This window comes from Bos indicus x Bos taurus, chromosome 3, assembly GCF_003369695.1.
Source record: "Bos indicus x Bos taurus breed Angus x Brahman F1 hybrid chromosome 3, Bos_hybrid_MaternalHap_v2.0, whole genome shotgun sequence".
Taxonomy (NCBI): Eukaryota; Metazoa; Chordata; class Mammalia; order Artiodactyla; family Bovidae; genus Bos; species Bos indicus x Bos taurus.
Window position 1 is genome coordinate 97622923 of NC_040078.1, and position 17944 is coordinate 97640866.

Here is a 17944-nt window from a genome sequence, read left to right on the forward strand (position 1 = left end):
TGGATTGAACATAAGTCAGCTTAAGCCACAGTTACGCATAAAGCACCCACCACATGGGGTGCTCTGTGCTCCAGGGATCAGGGTCATCCCGGAAAAGTCACATCTGATCAAGCTGTCACTGACCTGTGAAAGCTTAAGATCCATTGATTAACAAAAGATAAATCCCCAAGAGTATAATAAAAAGCTGTCTACTCTAAGGGGAGTTTGTATGTTTTCATGGAGGTAGTCTAGTTTGGTCTGGTCTAGTCCTTGGAACCAGGCAGGCCTGGATTCAAACCCAACTTCCCCACTTCCCAGTTCTTTGGGAACCTTCTTTCCTTGCTTTCTTCCCTCTTTTCTCCCACAAATATTTACTGGTCTCCACTGCATGCCAGGCATTTTGCTTAATGGGGCTTCCCAGATGACACTAGTGGTAAAGAACCCACCTGCCAATTCAGGAGACACAAGGGACATGGGTTCAGTCCTTGCATTGGGAAGATCCCCTTGAGCAGGGCATGGAAACCCACTCCAGTATTCATGCCTGGAGAATCCCATGGACAGAGGAGCCTGGTGGGCAGCAGTCCATGGGGTCGTAAAGAGTTGGACACAACTGAAGTGACTTAGCAGCAGGTAAAGTTCAATACATTTAAGATACAGCCCTTGCCCTCTGCCCTTGAGGGTTTTAAAGTTTGGTGTGGGAGAGACAGCTACTGATTCAGTTAGTGCCAGCGCAGGGACAGAAGCTCTGCTGTGAGGCAGTGGAGGAGGGGCACCCGCTGAATTTGGGAGACTGGGGAAGAAAGGTTTCCTAAAGAAAGTGGCTTCTAATCTGAGCCTGATGAATACATTTTTCTTACTCAGGCAGGAGTGAGTGAGTGGGAAGAGTGAGGCGCAGTGTCGGCAAAGGGGCCTAGACAAAGTCCAATGTCTCTGAACCTTGGTGTTCTCATCTGTAAAATGGAAATAATAACATCCCTCTTACAGCATAGGGATATACAGCATCCTACCTGGTATTCTGTTGATGCTATATTACCATAAGCACCTTTTCCCATACCCCTAGCGGGCATCAGACATGGTCTGATTTGGTTTTTAACTCATCTTCCCTAACCAGTCAAAGTTGTATGACCTTGAACAGGTTTACCAACTTCTCTGCCTCTCAAGGTCTTATATTATAGGAGAGAAAGGGGGCTGTATACGTATTTCTTCATTCAGTCAGTTCACATTGACCACATGCTTTCTGAGCCTAGCAACCTGGGGAGACACAGAGAAGATTCAGACCTTGTAGGCTGGGGAGGGCACAGTGATGGAGGGAAACACGTAAGCATGCAATTGAAATGCAGAGAATGCGGTTCCCGGGAAGCGGCTGGCAGTTGAAGGTGGAACTCTGTCTGGATGAGTCTGGGAAAACATTCTCTGCTGTAGCAGCCCCTGTACAGTACACACCTCCCAGAAGCCAAGCACAAGGCGGAGAAGAGCCAGGAAGGGGCTGAGAGACCGTCCTTGAATCTCAGCAGTACATCCTGGTCAGGGGCTGATGTGTGGCCTGGGCTGCACCCTCCTTGCCCCCGCCCCCCTGGGGACTGGCTCAGGCAGTGCTCTTAGAGGCCCACCCTTGAGTATTTTCTCCTTTCCATGTTGCCAGGGGACCCATCTCAAGGATGCTAGATCATCCACAGATTAGGGATGCTCAATTTTAAAAAGAATAACTGCTGACTCCTTCAGGCATTGGGATCCTGCAGGCCATAGACGGGAGGGAGCAGAGAGCAGGAGCCTGAAGAGGACCTCTGATTGGTGAGAAGGTCCCGTAGCAGCCAGGACCTGTGATGGTACACCTGGTGGAGGTGAGGGGCAGCAGCAAGATGGTATAAGATGTTTCAGAGACTTCGCTGGATGACTCACTTATTCATTCTTTCATTCATTCCACAAATAAACGCAAGATATATTTAACAGAGAAAAATTCTCTAGAACATGGAGTCAAGGAGTGGCAAATGAGCTTAGAGAGGATGTAGGCTATTGCCCTCATGTCATTGATGAGGAAACAAGCCCAGAAGGTGTCACAGGTCTATTTCCAAGGGTCTCCTGACACCTGGTTCTGAGAGCCTCTCTCTGGGCCCTTGGCCACACGCCCTTGTACTTCAATGTCATTGACATGGGGGTGACCCCCAGCCTAATCCCCCAAAGGACATCTCTCTGTAAAACAGAGCTTTCCTTTTGTATGATCTTAGCATAGGAGGCAGCTCTCTCTGATGGAAAGGAACCTCACTAACTCTGAAGGTTCCTTCTCTCCCGGCCTCTGTGACGGTGTCAGAATTAAAAGGGGAAGCATGTGTAAAGAATTCATCACTGTAACCAGCATATTGCAAGTGTTTGCTAAATGCCAGTCTCTTTCTCCTTTCCTGCCCTTGCCTGTTTGTCTTCTCCCAAAGAAATAAATGCCAAGGACATGAAAAGCATGAAGATCTTCTAATTTATAAAATACAGATTTATCTGTGTGTTCATTCGTTCATTTATTCTTTCATTCATTTATCATTTTTTAAGGGTTGTGCCAGGATTGTATTAGGTGCTGGAGATACAGGAAGATGGTCCCTTTTGAAAACATTCATGAGCCTAGGAGGTGAGAGTGATGTTTATTAAACCAAGGCTTGGCAGACTCAGAGAATTCCAGGGGTGTGAGGGGAAGCAGAGCAGTGAAAGCCAGTGACAAGGGTGAGCTCCAGTGTAGGAGAAAGTAAACTCTAGCATCTCTCTTGAGTTCCCCTCAGCCAGAGTCCTTGTTCTTAGAAGTCAGGGACCAAAGCTCAGATGTTACCCTCAGCTGTTAGCACTCTAAGTACCTCTTACTAGATAAGATGGTTTTGGTGTGATTCCGGTACCGTTAGTTCAGCTAAGGTTGGAAAAGGCTCAGTGAGGAATGTAGAGGGGGAGACAGAGTCCTTGTCTCCAAGCTGCACACACAGCCCGAGGCGGAACACAGACTTGAGCTCGGGACAGAACATAGCAAGTGCTGGATCTGCAGGAAGGAGGCAGAGGATGGCTCTAGATTTTGTGTGCACTTTGTAGGGAAGGTAGGTGGAAATGATGAATTCTGACCAGAAGAGGAATAGACGTTAAGAATAATAACAGTAATTCACATGTACATGACACTTGACAGGCTTCAAAGACCTTGACATTTTTATCTCATTGGACTATTCCAGTAGCCTTATTGCAAGGCCAGGTAAGCATTATCTCCTTCTGCGAGAGGAGAAGGCAAAAGAAGAGATAATGCCCCTGTTGGCCAGATCACAAGCTGGTTGAAACTTTTGAAGGAGAAAGCCATTGTGGCCTGCAGATCTGTCTTGGCTCTTTAGAGCTGGGTTTCTATCACCTCTGTTCCCCTCTGGGCTCGTGCCTTGTGTTCTGTCCAAAGTCCGTTAAAATACCAGCTTTGATCTTTAAAATCCTTTGCGGTCAGAGCTGGATTCTTTCAGCACAGGTCTCTGGTGGTGCCTTTGAAAAGCAGCGAATGTCAGCCAAATGCCTCCTGCTGGCTCTCCCCTGCACTGGAGGCAGCGTGGGCTTTGGCAGCAGATAGTACTTGGGTTTGAATCTCAGCTTTCGAATTCTTTAACTGCGCAACTTGAAGCAAATAATTTAACCCTTCTCAGCCTCTCTTTTCTCCTCTGTAAAATGGATATCGTAAAGCATACCGCACACGGGCAGGAGAGCCTGGTCACTGACTAGGAGGTCAGAGATACTGGAGTTTTGAACACTGGCTTTTCCATATTTTGATTGTGTTAACTTGGGCAAGTTACTTAACTTCCTGGGCCTTAGTTCCTTCATCCATAAAGTGGAGTCAGTGACAATACCAGCCACTGTGGTTATTAAGAGGATTAAATGAGCAAAGGCACGTACAGACTTCTGCCCAGGGCCGGCACATAGTAAGTGCTCAGTGAGTCCAGCGTTAGTGACGCAGTACCATTTGAGTTTGCGCATGAGATGTGTGTACGGCACTTGGCGCACAAAGGCGCTCACTGCCCTCCAACAGAGCGCAGGTGTGGTTGTCTCGGCTTGTCATAGTCTTTGGTCAATCCAGGTCTCCTAACGTCTCCCGGGGGTTGCTACTTTCCCTTGTAAGTCCTCAGAAATCATATTTGAATTGTCTGTTTTACAGCTATGCCTGGACTTGATTTCAGGCTCGCTGGTATATAGTGTATTGAATTCTCCCGCCACACGCTTTTCCAGGACAGAATTCCATCTTCCTATCTCCAATCCTCAAGCACTCCTTTGGACCCCCTTGAGTCTTCCGTTTTCTCTTTGTCACAGCTCTCCTCCCAGGGCTTGTTCATCTCAGAGCTCTTTTCCATTTCCTTCAGCCTTCAGTTCACTCTCACCAGTACACGGGAGTGCTCACAAAAGTTGGGCTTTGAGAAAGGACTAAGAGGATAAGTGGGAGATACCCATCAGGTCAGGTTTTCATGTTCCCAGGACCCAGCAGGTCCACAACCTGCCACTGTCTTGCTTACTGGTGGGCTGGGGCCCAAACTACCGTGTCTTGTGCCCCTCACCCTGGGTGGCAGGCAAGGGTGCAGCAATGAGAACTAGAATTGTTTCTCTTAAAGATATGGGCCGTCTTCCCCTTTGAAGGACTTTGTGCACTCTTGACAGGATCAGCATTAGCCACAGTTCACCCTAGGTTGTTTTAAGATCCGATTTCAGAGTAGCAGGACAGTCCAGGCCCCTCCTTCCTCTTTCTCCCTAGAGTTCACTTTGCTGGGGCAGTGGGGAGGGGGCTGAAGGATAGCTCCAGGCTGTCCCTTTGATCCTGATTGGGGAGTGGGAACATCAGGAGTCACTGGGCTTCTCTCTGTTGCCAGAACAGGAAATGTGCTTCTCACTTAAAATAGGGCTTTGCCCGTTGGCCATGGGCTTTCGTGTGGCAGGCTTGTTTTCTGTTGGCTTTGCCAGTCCGAGGAAACGGAGGTGGGAGAGCTCTCCTTCCAGGCAAGTGCTGGCCCCTGTGAACACCTGCTGTGGGCCTGATACCAGCTGCTTTTCGTAGAGAAAACCACCTCAGGAGTAGACAGGATCATCGGATGAGGACACGGGCCCAGAGAGGAAATGAATGTCTCAGACAACAGGAGAGACTGATAAAGATTTGGAGTTAGGAGAGATGCTGGCTTATTCGGGAAACACAAGTCACCCCTGACCGAACTGCACAGAGGAGAGGTAGGTAGGAGGGACAGCCAAGGCTGCAAAGGCAGGTGAGGGCTCCTAGAACTGCCCCAGCCCTTACACAGGTGGATGCAGGGGCTCCTCCCCTCGGAGGGGCCTGTAGCCCATCGACCTCAGCATTGCCCCTTTGGTCATGGGCTTCAGGGACAGAGGGACAGACTGGAGCTGTCCCTCAGCCCCCTTCCCACTGCCCCAGAAAAGTGAACTCTAGGGAGAAAGAGGAAGGAGGGCCCTGGACTGTCCTGCTACTCTGAAATCGTATCTTAAAACCAAACAAATCAACCAACCCACATTTAGCAAAGATGAATCCCATTTAGTTCCTGCTCTAGAACAGCTCATGGCCTGAAGGGGAGAGACAACAAGGTCAGAGTCAAGGATTGACTTGTTTGGGAGATGTCAGCACCACCATGAGGAGACTCCGCCTCCCCTAACCCCTGCCCTCGGTGTGCCCTCGCTGTGCCCCACAGCAGCCCTTCAGGAATCTGAGGGCAGCCTTTGTGCCTCCTACCCCACTCCTTCGTACCACAACCCCTCAGTCTTCGCACCCAGCCAGTTCTGGTCCAGAACCAAAGGCCATTTTGTGTGCATTCAGCACATGTGTGGGGGCCTTCAACGCCTGTCTGGCAGGACAGACCCATGCTGTTGTGCATATCTTTGCCATTTGGAACGCTGCCTGGGTCCAGACAGTTGGGGTGGGTGGGAAGTGGCAGGACCACAGATGAAGAGCCAGCCCAGCTTTGACCACCAGCTGGCAGAGGACAGGCTCAGATCTCCTAGAGGTGAGATGAATCCTGGTGACTCACTCCCTCCCCACTGCACCCCCTGCTCAATTGTGGAGTTCTTCACAGACACCTAGGAAGGCAAAAGAAGGTCAGAGGTGCAGTATGGGTCCCACAAGGTGGACATTACGTGAGAAACCTGTGCAGCCTGAAAACCACAGTTAGCTGAAGGCTTGTAGGGCTGTGGTAAGAACAAGCCTTCGGAGTCTAGCAACCCTGAATTTTTTTTTTCTTTTTACTTTTGGCAAATTACTAAGAATTAACTTCTTTCATTCAGCACATGTTTGATGCGTATTCATTGTGTGCCAGGACATTGCTCTGGGTGCTGGATACAGCCGTGATCAGGACAGTGGCTGACCTCAGAGTTTGCATCCTAACCCAGAAGATAGTAAACAAATAATAACTTGATACTGGAGTGTCAAGATTAAAAGATTTTTTTTTAATTGTTATTTTGATGTAAAATTGGCTTCCCTGGTGGCTCAGCAGTATGCCTGCCAGTGCAGAAGACATGGATTCAGTCCCTGGGCTGGGAAGATCTCCTGGAGAAGGAAATGGCAACCAACTCCAGTATTCCTGCCTGGGAAATCCCATGGACAGAGGAGCCTGGTGGGCTGCAGTCCATGGGGTCGCAAAGAGTCAAACATGACAGCGACTAAACAATAGCAACAATAACTACTAAAGATGTTCAGTAGGTGTCAGTCACCTTTCCTTTTCAGGGAGAAGCAAATATGTCCTTTGAAACAGGCCCCTACAGTTCTCCAATGTGGGTAAAATACCTTGACCACCATGACTGGGACCTGGGCCCTCTCCTGCCACCCCTGTCTTGCTGGGCTTCTGCCCCATAGAGAGGGGGCTCTCTGAGTCCATCCCGGCTCTGCTGCTCTAGAGTTTTGACTCCCCAAGGGACCAGCCCCACTGTGAGGTGGCAGAGGGGGCGGGCATCCTCATGAGCTGCAGGGGTCTTGCCCAATCCAGTCTTTAGGGCTGGAATGGCCTCTCCTGCCTCTGCCTAGCAAAGCCTACTCCAGCCCTCACCCACAGAGAGCCCTCAGAAAACGGGGAGGGTCGGGGAAGGACCCCAAGGAGCCGCTGCTGACAGTGATCTCATTGCCCTGCCTGACCATCCTACCATCTTCCCTCGACCTTATCTCAAGTTCTAGGAGCTCACCTGTTCCTTAAGGCCTTCCAGGGTCCCTGAGCCCATGGTGATCTCTCTGCAAACCTGTGCAGATCATGACGCTGCCCACAGCCTGGTTGATCAGTGAGCCTCCATAATGTGCCACTTGCCTCCCCGTGTGAGGATAACTACCCCACTCCAACCCATACGGCCAGCTCCAAGCCCCAGCCCAGAAGTTTGTGACTGTACTTCTGAAGCCTTCCTAGTCTCCTCCAGGTGTGGCACCTCCTCCTTTGCTTCTATTCCCAAGTCTTTATCCTTACTCTTGTCAGGATGGTATTAATGGACTGTGGTCTGTCTCTTTCCACTACTGGACAGCACATCATTTGAAGCTGCCTGCTCGGGGCTGGCACTTGGTGGGTGCCTAATGGATTCTCACTGAAGGAATGAGACCAGGTTTGCCCCTGCCCTCCCTGGAGGCACAGCGGGGCCGATAACCATATGCGTAGCTGTGGCAACAGGTGAGCATGGCGGATACCTTCTGAGAGAGGAGATCCACCTGCCCAGCTGCGGGCCATCTCCCATCTCTTTCCAAGGCCTTTGTGCACCTCCTTTGCTGTAGCTCTTCCCATGCTCAACTCCTTTTCCACAAGTAGAATCATCTTTTTTTGACAAACCCAGTATGCCTCTGGGCCACCAAAGTAGGCATATACTTTAAGGATTTTGATTTGATTTTTTGATTCACTTTATATTTAGGAAGAAACTAGAATTATACCAATAGCAGAGAAAAGTCCTGTTCATTTGCAGGAATAAATGGAAGACTTTAATACTTTTCAAGAGAAAATCTAATATTACTAGCCTTTCTGTTTCAACAGAAGTCAGAATTGATTTTTAGTGTCCAAGCATACATATTTTGAAGAAATGGGTTATTTTTAAACCTCCTGTCTGTGGACAGAGGAGTTGCAGCAAAGAGTCGGACATGACTGAACACGCAAATAGAACATAAGCATCAATGTCTTAGAAAGATTTCCAGAAAGAATGGCGTTAGTCCAGTTAAGCTAGACGAGAATAGAGAATGTTACAGTTTCCTTTATCTGTTGTGCCAGCAAACGTTTACCAAGCCCCTTACTGTGTGCCACGATTCCCATTTTATGGGAAAGGCCTCTGGGGCTTAAAAAGGTAAAGGAAATAATAGACCCAGGATTTGCAGCAGGTTTTCTAGCATTGAATCCAGTGTTTGTCCATCAGCTCACAGCTGTTTGTATGCAGTATAATGAGAGTTTCACGTGTTATATTCTCAGTGTCTCCAGAACTGGGGCATGCTGTATTTGTCTCCGGGTCCCCAATGCCTCTTCCAGGGCTCGATCTTGGTATGCAGTCAGGGATTGTGTGATGAATGGGCTCGTGAATGACTGAATGAAAAGACAAGCGCTGTCTTTTATACTCTTTCAAAAGCTTTTTTTTTTTTTTTTTTTTTTTTTACCCAGCTGAGAGGTTTCTCTCCATGGAAGGTATATTTTCTCCAAAATAAACCTGAAGTGGATCAAAAGGCTTTTTTTTTTTTTTTGATTCCTACTCTTCCCACAAAGTGAAAAAAAGTTGCTTTGTTACTTAAAATATCTGCACCAGATCGTGCAGTGCCGTCTCTTAGCACAAGTGCTTATTATCGTGGCTAATTTGGTCACATGTGTTTGAAGGAGAACAATGCCTCAGAAATTTTTAAAAGCAAAACAGCAATCTGAAGCGTTTGTTGTAATGAGATGTAAATTGCCAGCATCGTAGTGGAGCCGACTAAAATTTGCAGTGAAGTGTTTTTCTCCCCCTTTTAAATTAAAAGCACTAGAGGCCCTCCCTCCTCTCTGGGAAGAAACCACATGCTTTTTGTTCCTTTTCTTTCTGACTCTGTACTACTGAACACGCCGCTTTATTGACCGATTCATCCCTTCGTTCATCTGCCATTTTCTGAGCCGGTGTCCGAGCCTCCATTGTGCGCCTGCCTCGCTCTCTGGAGGCTATTGGCACTCCCCATGTCGCAGGCAGGAAAGCTGAGGCACAGAGAGGTGAAGGAGATGTGTCTCAGGATTCACACCCGGGTCTCCTGACGAACTGCTTCCAGGAGGAGCCTTTGGTTGGTCTGTCCTCCTCGCTGAGACACCAGGTCCTTCTGAATACAATGCCAGAGGAGGCAGTGGCAGAGAGCAGTGCTAATCCCTGGCAGCCGTCAGGTATTAAATGTGCTGATCGGGGGTGTTAGGAAATAGAGTTCCTTGAGAGCCTGGGAGCAGGAAGATCCCATTACAATAGACTCAGCGTTCGACGAAACTCTGTTGGTCCCTGAGCAAACTGGCAGAGGGGAGCCTAGTGTGGGTGTGTGCCATGAGGGCCTGAACACCTGCTCTGGGCCAGGCTCGTGCCATGGACTTGGGGCAAAAGACCAGCGGGGCCCTGGTTCCCAGGGATTAGCAATGACTAACTTGAGCACCCAAATACCACCCCCGCGTGGGGCAGGGGCGGGGGTGGGGGTGGTGAGCCACCATTTACTGAGCACCCACGCTGTGCCAGAGTCTGAATCACTACATATATGAGGTTCATTCCTTTACGCTGCAGCCTGGCTGAGTCACTGTTGTCATTCCTCCTTTCAGGATGAGGCAACAGGAGTCAGAAAGGTTAAGTAATTATTGATGTGTAAAATCACCTGTTGACAATTGAATTGGAACAGGCACTGTGCTGAGCCCTGGTCTCTAATATAAAAAGACACAGTCTCTGTCTGCCCTCAGGCCTCACAGTCTAGTGGGGGTGGCAGAGAGAGGAATAGAGGAGTGCAGCTGTTACCAGGGGAGGAGGGAGTCCCTAGGAGCTGGCTAGGCAGGCCACTAGGGAGCAGAGTCTGCGTTAGAAGAGAGGACCAGTGAGGGTGGAGCCAGAGAGGTGACTCTTTGCTCTCAGCTCCTGCTCTTATGTGTCTCTGTGTAGCCAGCAGAACTGTCCGTTCCCCTGGCTAGATGTTTCCAGTTTCCATTTTACAGCCCTAACTTCTACTTCCTGGGCTGCAAAAAGGTTACAGGTATTTGAGAACAAATACCTATAAACATCCCATTCACCTCAGGCACCTCCACTCAGCAGCAGGGCTTTATTTCAGAATCTGTGCCTCAACCCATTTAAGTCTCTTTCTTGCCCACAACTCACTCGCTGCTCTCATGTTATGAAGAATTTACTGAGAGCCTCCACCATGCCAGACATTGCCCTAGGTGCCAAGATTACAAAGAGAGTAAAACTTTACCCTTGAGGAGCTTCACAATTTGATGTGGACAGCAGACAGATTGGTAGATGATTCCAAATATAATGTGCTGGAAGTATTTACGACTTAGAGACCCCCTACCTGGTAGTGATCAGAGCAAGGCCTCACAAAGGAGACACCTAAGCTCTGTTCTGCAGTCTGACCAGAGACTTGACAGGCAGATGAGATGGCATTCAAGGCCAAAACAGTAGCACGTCCAAAGGCTCAGAAGCTTGGGACAGCACAGCGCCTGAGGGACAACATCTGGGGAGAGCAGGAATTGAGCAGCAGAGATCAAGAAGAAGCTGGCTATATTCAGGGTCTTAAGGAGGCTATGGTACACAATTTTGAGGGCAGTGGGAGCCTAAGCCGGGAATGATTTGGTTGTGAGTAGATTTCTTTGGCAGCTGTTGTGGAGATAAATGGACGAGAACTAGACTGAAGTCAGAGCTGAGCTAGGTTTGTTCTCTTGTCCACCATCTTCCTCTCATGCAAGGAAAAGGAGGCTTTAGAGGAGTTACACTATCTTTTCCTAAGATGACCTGTGCTCCATTGGCTGCATGGCTCCATTCCTTTATCTTGCTGCTGAATGTCAGAGCAGGAAGAGACCTCAGGTGCCAACTTAGCCATGCCCTTTGGGGAAAACCAAAGTAATTGCTTCTTCCCTGACCTAAGAAAAGATCAAATGCTCCACCTGAGTTTGCTTATATCTCAGAAACACAACCGAGATCTCATACAAAGAGAGGAGAAACTATGGCATCTGCTTCTGAAACTTTAGAGTTATTCATTCATTCTTGCCATTCTTTTGTTCATTTAGCAGTCAGAGAACACCTCCTCATGCCAGGGGCTGGGGGCAAAGAAGAGAAAGCCTTAGGCCCAGCTCTTGAGTAGGTCACACAGAACTGGAAGATGCTCCTAGAATGGTGACGATGCTGTCAGTCCCTCATTCTGACAGCTTGTGCATCCACAGTTCACTCGCCTGTGGCCACACAATTAAAATCTATCCAAACTAGGAGTAAGACCTAGACTCGGTCTCCCACGATGAGCCCTGCTTTTCACTGAGCTCTGCGCCGCTCCCCAGCCTCGCTGCATTCAGCTTTGTGCCTTCACACTTCGTTGAGCCGCTCAGGTGCCACTAGTGGTAAAGAACTCGCCTGCCAACGCAGGAGACCAGAGACGTGGGTTTGATCCCTGAGTCAGGAAGGTCCCCTAGAGGAGGGCATGGCAACCCACTCCAGTATTCTTGCCGGGAAAACCCCATGGACAGAGGAGTCTAGTGGATTCTAGGGTCCACAGGGTCGCACAGAGTCAGACAAGACTGAAGTGACTGAGCACGCACTCATGTGCTGAGCACACACACGTGCACCTACATTGTTGGAGACTTCAGAGATCTGTCTTGCAGCTACCAGCAACTCAGAAATGGTTTTATCAGTCTAGGAAGCCCTATTGTGAGGAATTTTTGTAACAAAATCACAATACCTTCCTCACCACCAGGCAAAGCCAAGGGTATGGCAGTTTAGCACAGTAAATTGCAGCCAGGTTGTTGGTGAGGGCTTTGGCACACAAACAGCTCCGTACCAAACGGCCCACATGGTAAGAATAAGGGAAGGCTGGACCATGAAACTCACTGGTGACTTAAGCTACTTGCACAGTCTTGGGGACTGGCTTTGGCAGTAGCTAAATTTCTGATCCCAGTTAACTCCTGAAATACTTGCATAGGGAGAATTTGCAGGATGCCAAAACTCTCCGTTGGCCTTTGGATTTGCTCGCCTATAAAAGTTAATCAAGTTATCCAGCCTTACCCTGTTTTACTGCCCTTTGGTAATCAAGACACAACAGGTGATTTGAAAAATAGTCCATCATTTTAAAAAGCTAATGGAGGAAAAAAAAGTCCTCCTTAGAAACCACCACCATTTATCTCCTGCCTTTTACTGTTTTAACTGTACATAATTTGTGTTGATTGCATTAAAATAAAAATCAGGATAGCTGCCGGTTCAGGCAATCAGGGGCTTAATCTGTATTGTACTTTAATTTCTTGGTTGAAATGCGCTTGTCTAGATACTAGGTCTTGGGCGGGGGGGAGGCCTTTGCATTTCTCCCCCTGCTTTCCTATCCTCTGCTGCGGCCTACTTCACGTAGGCTGCAGGGATGGGGTTTTGGCAAATACACAATTTGCATACTGCAGTCATTGCTACCCTGTCTCCACCCTAGTCTTAAAAGGACCTCTTTCCCCTGCAGGAAGTTGAATCCCTCGCATTTTCATTCAGACAGTGACACCCTAGAAGACTGCTTCTCATTCATGTTTAATTAGAATCTAGTCCACTCTTGTCTGCCAGCTTTTCCCCTGTGATGCTCATACCTCCTCTTATTTCTAAGCTGGGGTTTAAGTGTAGTCCAACGGACCAAAATAAGCCAGCAATAAGCATAGTTTGTGTGTGCCACCATGTGCTGACAGATGCCTAGTTAAAATATTTGCCTTTGATTTTCCTTGGAGTTCTAGACAGATCTCTTTTCTTAACTGCCTAGGTCCCGCCATTGACTTGGAAAAAGTAAAGTCAGAATGTCTCGAGCCCGAGCCGGAGTTACGGAGCACTTTCAGTGAGGAAGCAAATACGTCGTCCTATTACCCCGCTCCTGCACCTGTCATGGACAAGTATATCCTAGACAATGGCAAGGTAGTGTTTCAAGCTCACTCTCCGTTCCCGACAAGTGTTGGTTAGTCAGTGTGAAGGAGGAGGGTATGGTGGGAGCTCCCGAGATACAGCAACTGCTTGGCCTGCAGGCCTAGCTCTGTGACTGCTTCCAGAATCCATGTGCTGTAATCAGGGGAGCTTTACTAGGACTTTTTCTCTTCTTTTTTTTTATGGTAAATATTGGGCCAAAGCAACTGTAAAACTAAACTGACATTTAAAAATAGCTTATTAGTGAGAAAGATAATTTAAAATGATAATCTGATGAAACCAGATGCATAAAATGTATAAGGTGATCTCGAGATGAGATATCTGATTTACAGATATGGCTGTGACTGAATAGTCATTCATTCATTGTTTGCAAAGTACCTATGTGTTGTAAGTCCTACCCTAACCCTAAATGCCAGGGATACAGAGGTGAATGGGACATGCTCCTTACCCCTAAGCTGGTTTCAAGTTGTACATTCAGCTTGGTTAGCCCACAGTCCTAGGGCCACATACAACTCCTCAGATTTTTTTTGTAAGACTCTTGAAAAAAAGTTAAGAAAGAAAACTTAAGCACTATTAGTAGTTCTATTAGTGCAGGGTGAAAAGTAACGGAATAGCCTTTGGAAGTCTTAAAGTCACATATATGACATAGCAGCAGGGCAAGGAGAAAACTTCTAATATTCTTCCTACATCCAAATGAATTCATCTTGGAGGAAATATACTGGCTCTCTGTCTAGGCACTGGTCATATTCAGTTTTACTATAATAGTCTTTGCCACCATGGCATGCATTATAGACATCACCTCTCCTTCTCCCCAGAGACTCATTTGTGTCAGTCTGTTTTTCTTGCCTTATGCTTCAAAAGGTCTCTGTTTATCCAGTATCATTCCCCAGTGGGTTGATGAGAAAGGAAAGGTTGTTTTATTTGGGTTTCTCCAGATACATCCCTGCAGCTGGCCAGGCTGAGCCAAAGCAAGCATTGCCAAGCCAAGGAAATGAAACTTGTTGGTCTTCAGGGCTCCCTTGGATATGCTGCCCTCCTCTTTCTATCCATGTGCCCACAACTCCCTCAGAGCACTTCCTCCCCTGCAGAGGCAGAACTGATGGGTCAAACCATAGGCCTGTTCTTCCCTGCCTTGCTGTAGCCTACAGGCTTTAAGAATCTGCTTTGCAGGGAAGAGGTGGCATGACAGAGTGGAAGTAGGCAGCCTGGAGCCCGAGTGTAAGCTTAACTCTTTGCCCTACCTGTGTGACTTTGAGTGGGGGCTTCCCTTCTCTGGGCCTCAGCATCTCTAGCTGTGCCAGGTAGGATCAAATAAATGCTCTCCAGTCATTAAAAACGACTTAAACTGTGTATCTAACTCTGGTGAACCTTCAGCAGTTAGAGATGAAGAAAAGACTTTTCTGTCTCCGTTGATTTCTTTTCAGGCACAATCACATAGTGAAATGACTACAGACTTTTTCTTAAAGTAGCTTCTAAGAGAAATCTCTTTCTCTCCTGCTTTAAAGACTGGTGGACAGTTTCTGGGCATTATGAGGGTCTCTTTCGAAAGGATCACTTTCCTGCCAGGAAATTGTGTCTCTCAAATGTCATTTGATTTTTTCATACTCAAGCTGCACAACCTGTCTTGAAAGTGCCGAGTTTGTTTTATCATTGATTATGGCCAATATGTTGCTATAAAACTAACTGGCTTTTGTTTCCACCAATTCATAGTCAAAGGAATTGATGAAGGGAGGGGAAGGAAGCAGACACCCTGGAAACGCACAGCAGCTTGCTTGGAACAGCAATCCCCCGCATCCCAGAAGCAGTCATTATTATTCTTGGCTCTGCTGTCGTTTCAGACCCTTCCTTCTTTCTGCCTCGATCTCTGTGATGCGCAGAGCATGGGAATGAGATCCGTTTCCTAGTAGGAAACTAGTTTTGTCCTCTGAAACATTTCACAAAGGCATTCTTTGATCAAGTCCCATCCTACCAGATGCCATGTTTTTAATAACCTCCCTTGAAAGCGTTAAGGCTAACATTTCGGACCAATAGTGAACTGTGGTTTATGTGAGTAAGGGTTTGCCATAAAAGTTACTTTCCGATTTGGCTCAAGTGCATCTCTTTTCTTTGTCTTAAGATATTTGGCAAAACTAATACAATATTGTAAAGTTTAAAAATAAAATAAAATTAAAAAAAAAAAACTCATTGAATCGTAAAGCTTCAAAGACCATCAAAGTTTAAGTAGTGTAATTTATACACGGGGTGGATGGGGAAATGCATCCAGAAGGGGGGCTCATCTACAGCTGTACACCAGAGCAGAGGCAGGCAAGGACTAGAAGCCAGGTCACCTAGCTCTGAGGCTGGTGCTCTTGCCAGTCTGTTCTGCTGCATCCTTGAAAGCGGGGCATTGCTCCAGGTGCCCCTGAGCTCTGTTGACCTCAGGAACCCTTGTCCCAAATGCCCAGCCTGTCCCTGTGACCCGTCTCACCCAGGGCTGTTTCCTTTTGTGCTGCGTAGCTGGCCTTGTACTCGAGTGCATTCAGAAAGTATTTTCTTCTTCAAGGAACAGCAGCTCATCTGAACTGAAAGCCAGTGCCATTAAGACATATTAAATATGTGCATCAGTTTCTTACAGCTTTGTGTTCAGACTAGTCTGGGCCACCTTGTAGGGGACGAAAGAGGCAAAGCCTGGACCTCTCCCCGTGGAGATGGACTGCGAAGGTAGTGAGGGCTCTTAGTAAGTTAGAAATTCAGAGTGGATAGAACTTAGCCCAAGAGTAGTGAAGGAGGTTTTGTTTCATTGGGGGCTGGGGTTTAAAAGCTTATCAGGCTAAGGAGATGTAAGGGAAGGCTCACATCCCTGGGTGGGGGAGAGGCATGAACAGAGACATAGATGGGGGAAAGAAGGCAGCAGAAGTAACAGTTTCAGGTGTGCGCTACCCTCCTGATACTGTCGGCATGTTATCTCATTTATCTTCAGAATAGCTCTTTATTCAGGTGGTGATCTGCCTCAAGTACAGCTGAGGAAAGAAAGGCTCAGAGAGGTAGAGTGACTAGCCCAAGATATACAGCTGGTGGGTAGAAGGGCTCGGATTCACACAGAGAGGAAACTCTAGAGCCTGTCCTTTTTCTGTCACCAGACACTGGACGTAGGAGGAAATGAGTGAGTTTAGGGACATCGTTGAGTGGTAGACATGCTATGCTTAATAGGTTGAATGGAAACAGGATTCTAGAGGACCTTTAAAACCAACTGAGGACGTTGCATTTGATGTGACAGAAAACGGGGCCGTTCAAGATTCCAGAAGGTTAACATAAAAACACAGTTGAAAGACTGCGGAAGTCATCTAGTCAAAGAAGGAAAGCTGTGTTTTAGGGAATTGATCTGGCAGTGTTTACAGCGTGGGTTGGTCAGGGCAGGGACTGGGGACAGGAAGGCCAGCCAGTGGCTTTTCTCCAGGTTTCCCTGACTGCAGTGTGACCCACAGTGGGTGCTGGCCAGCAAAGTGGCCAGGCAGGTGCAGAGGGAGGCCCAGGAGGAAAGCCAGATGAACATAAATCTGCTGTGTTTCCACCACGTCAGCACCACCATGACACTGGCAGCAGCAGGAGGCCACGAGAGTGTGGGCTGCAGGGTCACACAGGTTTAGAGTTGAACCTTGATTCCAAAATTTCCTAATAGTATGTCTTAGGAAAATTAATTAGTCCTTCTGAATCTCTGTCCCTGTCTGTAAATATTTCTACTTATTTCCATCTCTTAAGGTCATTATGTTTATAACTAAGAGTGGAATACCTAGTTCATAATGGGTACTCAAAGAAATATTAGTGTCCCCTTTCTCTTGTAGAAGAACATTGACCAAGATGACTACCACCTCTCTTTAAAGAACAACAAATTGAAAGGTTGTAGGAAAACAAGGCTTGAGCAGAAAAGAGCAAAGACCTTTGGAAAATGGAAGTTGCCCTCCATCTCCAAGGGTTTCTCTTTCAGTGTTTAATCTAATTCACATCCCTTGTTTTCTCCTATCTCAGGGCGCTTGCATGGGTAGCCACAGAGTCATCCAGGGAGGTGACTTGGGGTCCCACAGGGAGCAGGAGGGAGCTAGTCACCAGCAGGCCTGATCTGGAATACAGACTGCCCACCTGCAGTTCAGGCTGCAGAGAGAAGGCCAGACTCGACCTTGGGTGGATGTTGCCCAGTGGCCCCAGGCCACCACATCCCACTCAAGGGCTGCTTATCTTCCTAAGCTGTGTGAGCAGAGTTGCAGCATGAGGTTTGCAGCACAGGGAGGCCAGGTGGATCTGGTTATCTGATATGGTGCCTGCAGAGGTCTGAATGATCATTTGAGCAAAAGGAAGTGAAGTGGATGTGGCAATGTTAGATTGTTTACCTACTGACATTCGTGGGTGGGCTGTGTTGCTCTGTTTTTTCTTGTTCATGGTCTGAAAATGCCAGTAATTGGTGAAGGAAGAAGCATTGCTGGTTGACCTGTCTGCCCATCTGTGCATGCTCACTGTGCTTTCCAAGTCGATCTTCAGTAGAGAGCTCTTCAGATATCTCTGAACCCTGAGTCCTGCCAGTCTGCCGTCAGTCGGGGTGTCTCTCAGACCAGGACTCTCCCAGGATATCTCCTGACCATGCAAGGTCCACGACTGACAGTCTCTGAAGACAAGGACCTTGGCAGGGACTTTCCAGTCCTCTCAGGAAATTTAACTCATCAGTGGCTGCCTCTCCCACTGTCCCCACAGAGGCCACGTCCACCCTCCGTGGACTCGGTAGAAACACAGCATGAATGGCAAGGTCAAAGTCAGAACTTCATTTTTAAATGATTAACATCAGCAAATGGTTTTTAAGTTGTTAAAAGAGCCAGAAAGGAAAAGGAAATCTCAAAGCTCCTTGCTAGATTATTCTGGGACATCTGCGTTT

The 17944-nt window shown here is 47.7% G+C and overlaps 2 protein-coding genes and 1 long non-coding RNA gene across 9 annotated transcripts in view; 2 read left to right on the forward strand and 1 right to left on the reverse strand.

Moving 5' to 3' along the window:
- Positions 1-17944, forward strand: part of AGBL4 (ATP/GTP binding protein like 4) — a 1469133-nt gene that overhangs the window by 1224162 nt on the left and 227027 nt on the right. The gene's annotated exons all lie outside the window — the stretch shown is intronic.
- Positions 1-17944, forward strand: part of BEND5 (BEN domain containing 5) — a 49950-nt gene that overhangs the window by 20713 nt on the left and 11293 nt on the right. For all 4 annotated transcript variants that reach the window (XM_027537320.1, XM_027537322.1, XM_027537323.1 and 1 more), the window contains one exon: positions 12890-13038. In XM_027537320.1, coding sequence (XP_027393121.1) covers positions 12890-13038 — 149 coding nt within the window. The remainder of the gene's footprint in view (positions 1-12889; positions 13039-17944) is intronic.
- LOC113889913 overlaps positions 1-17944 on the reverse strand; it is a 37288-nt gene that overhangs the window by 12566 nt on the left and 6778 nt on the right. The window contains exon 3 of one of the 2 annotated variants that reach the window (XR_003510376.1): positions 544-4392. The exons of the other annotated variant lie outside the window; for it this stretch is intronic. This is a non-coding gene — a long non-coding RNA (uncharacterized LOC113889913). Of the gene's footprint in view, positions 1-543; positions 4393-17944 lie in introns of those variants that run through there. 2 annotated transcript variants of the gene reach the window in all.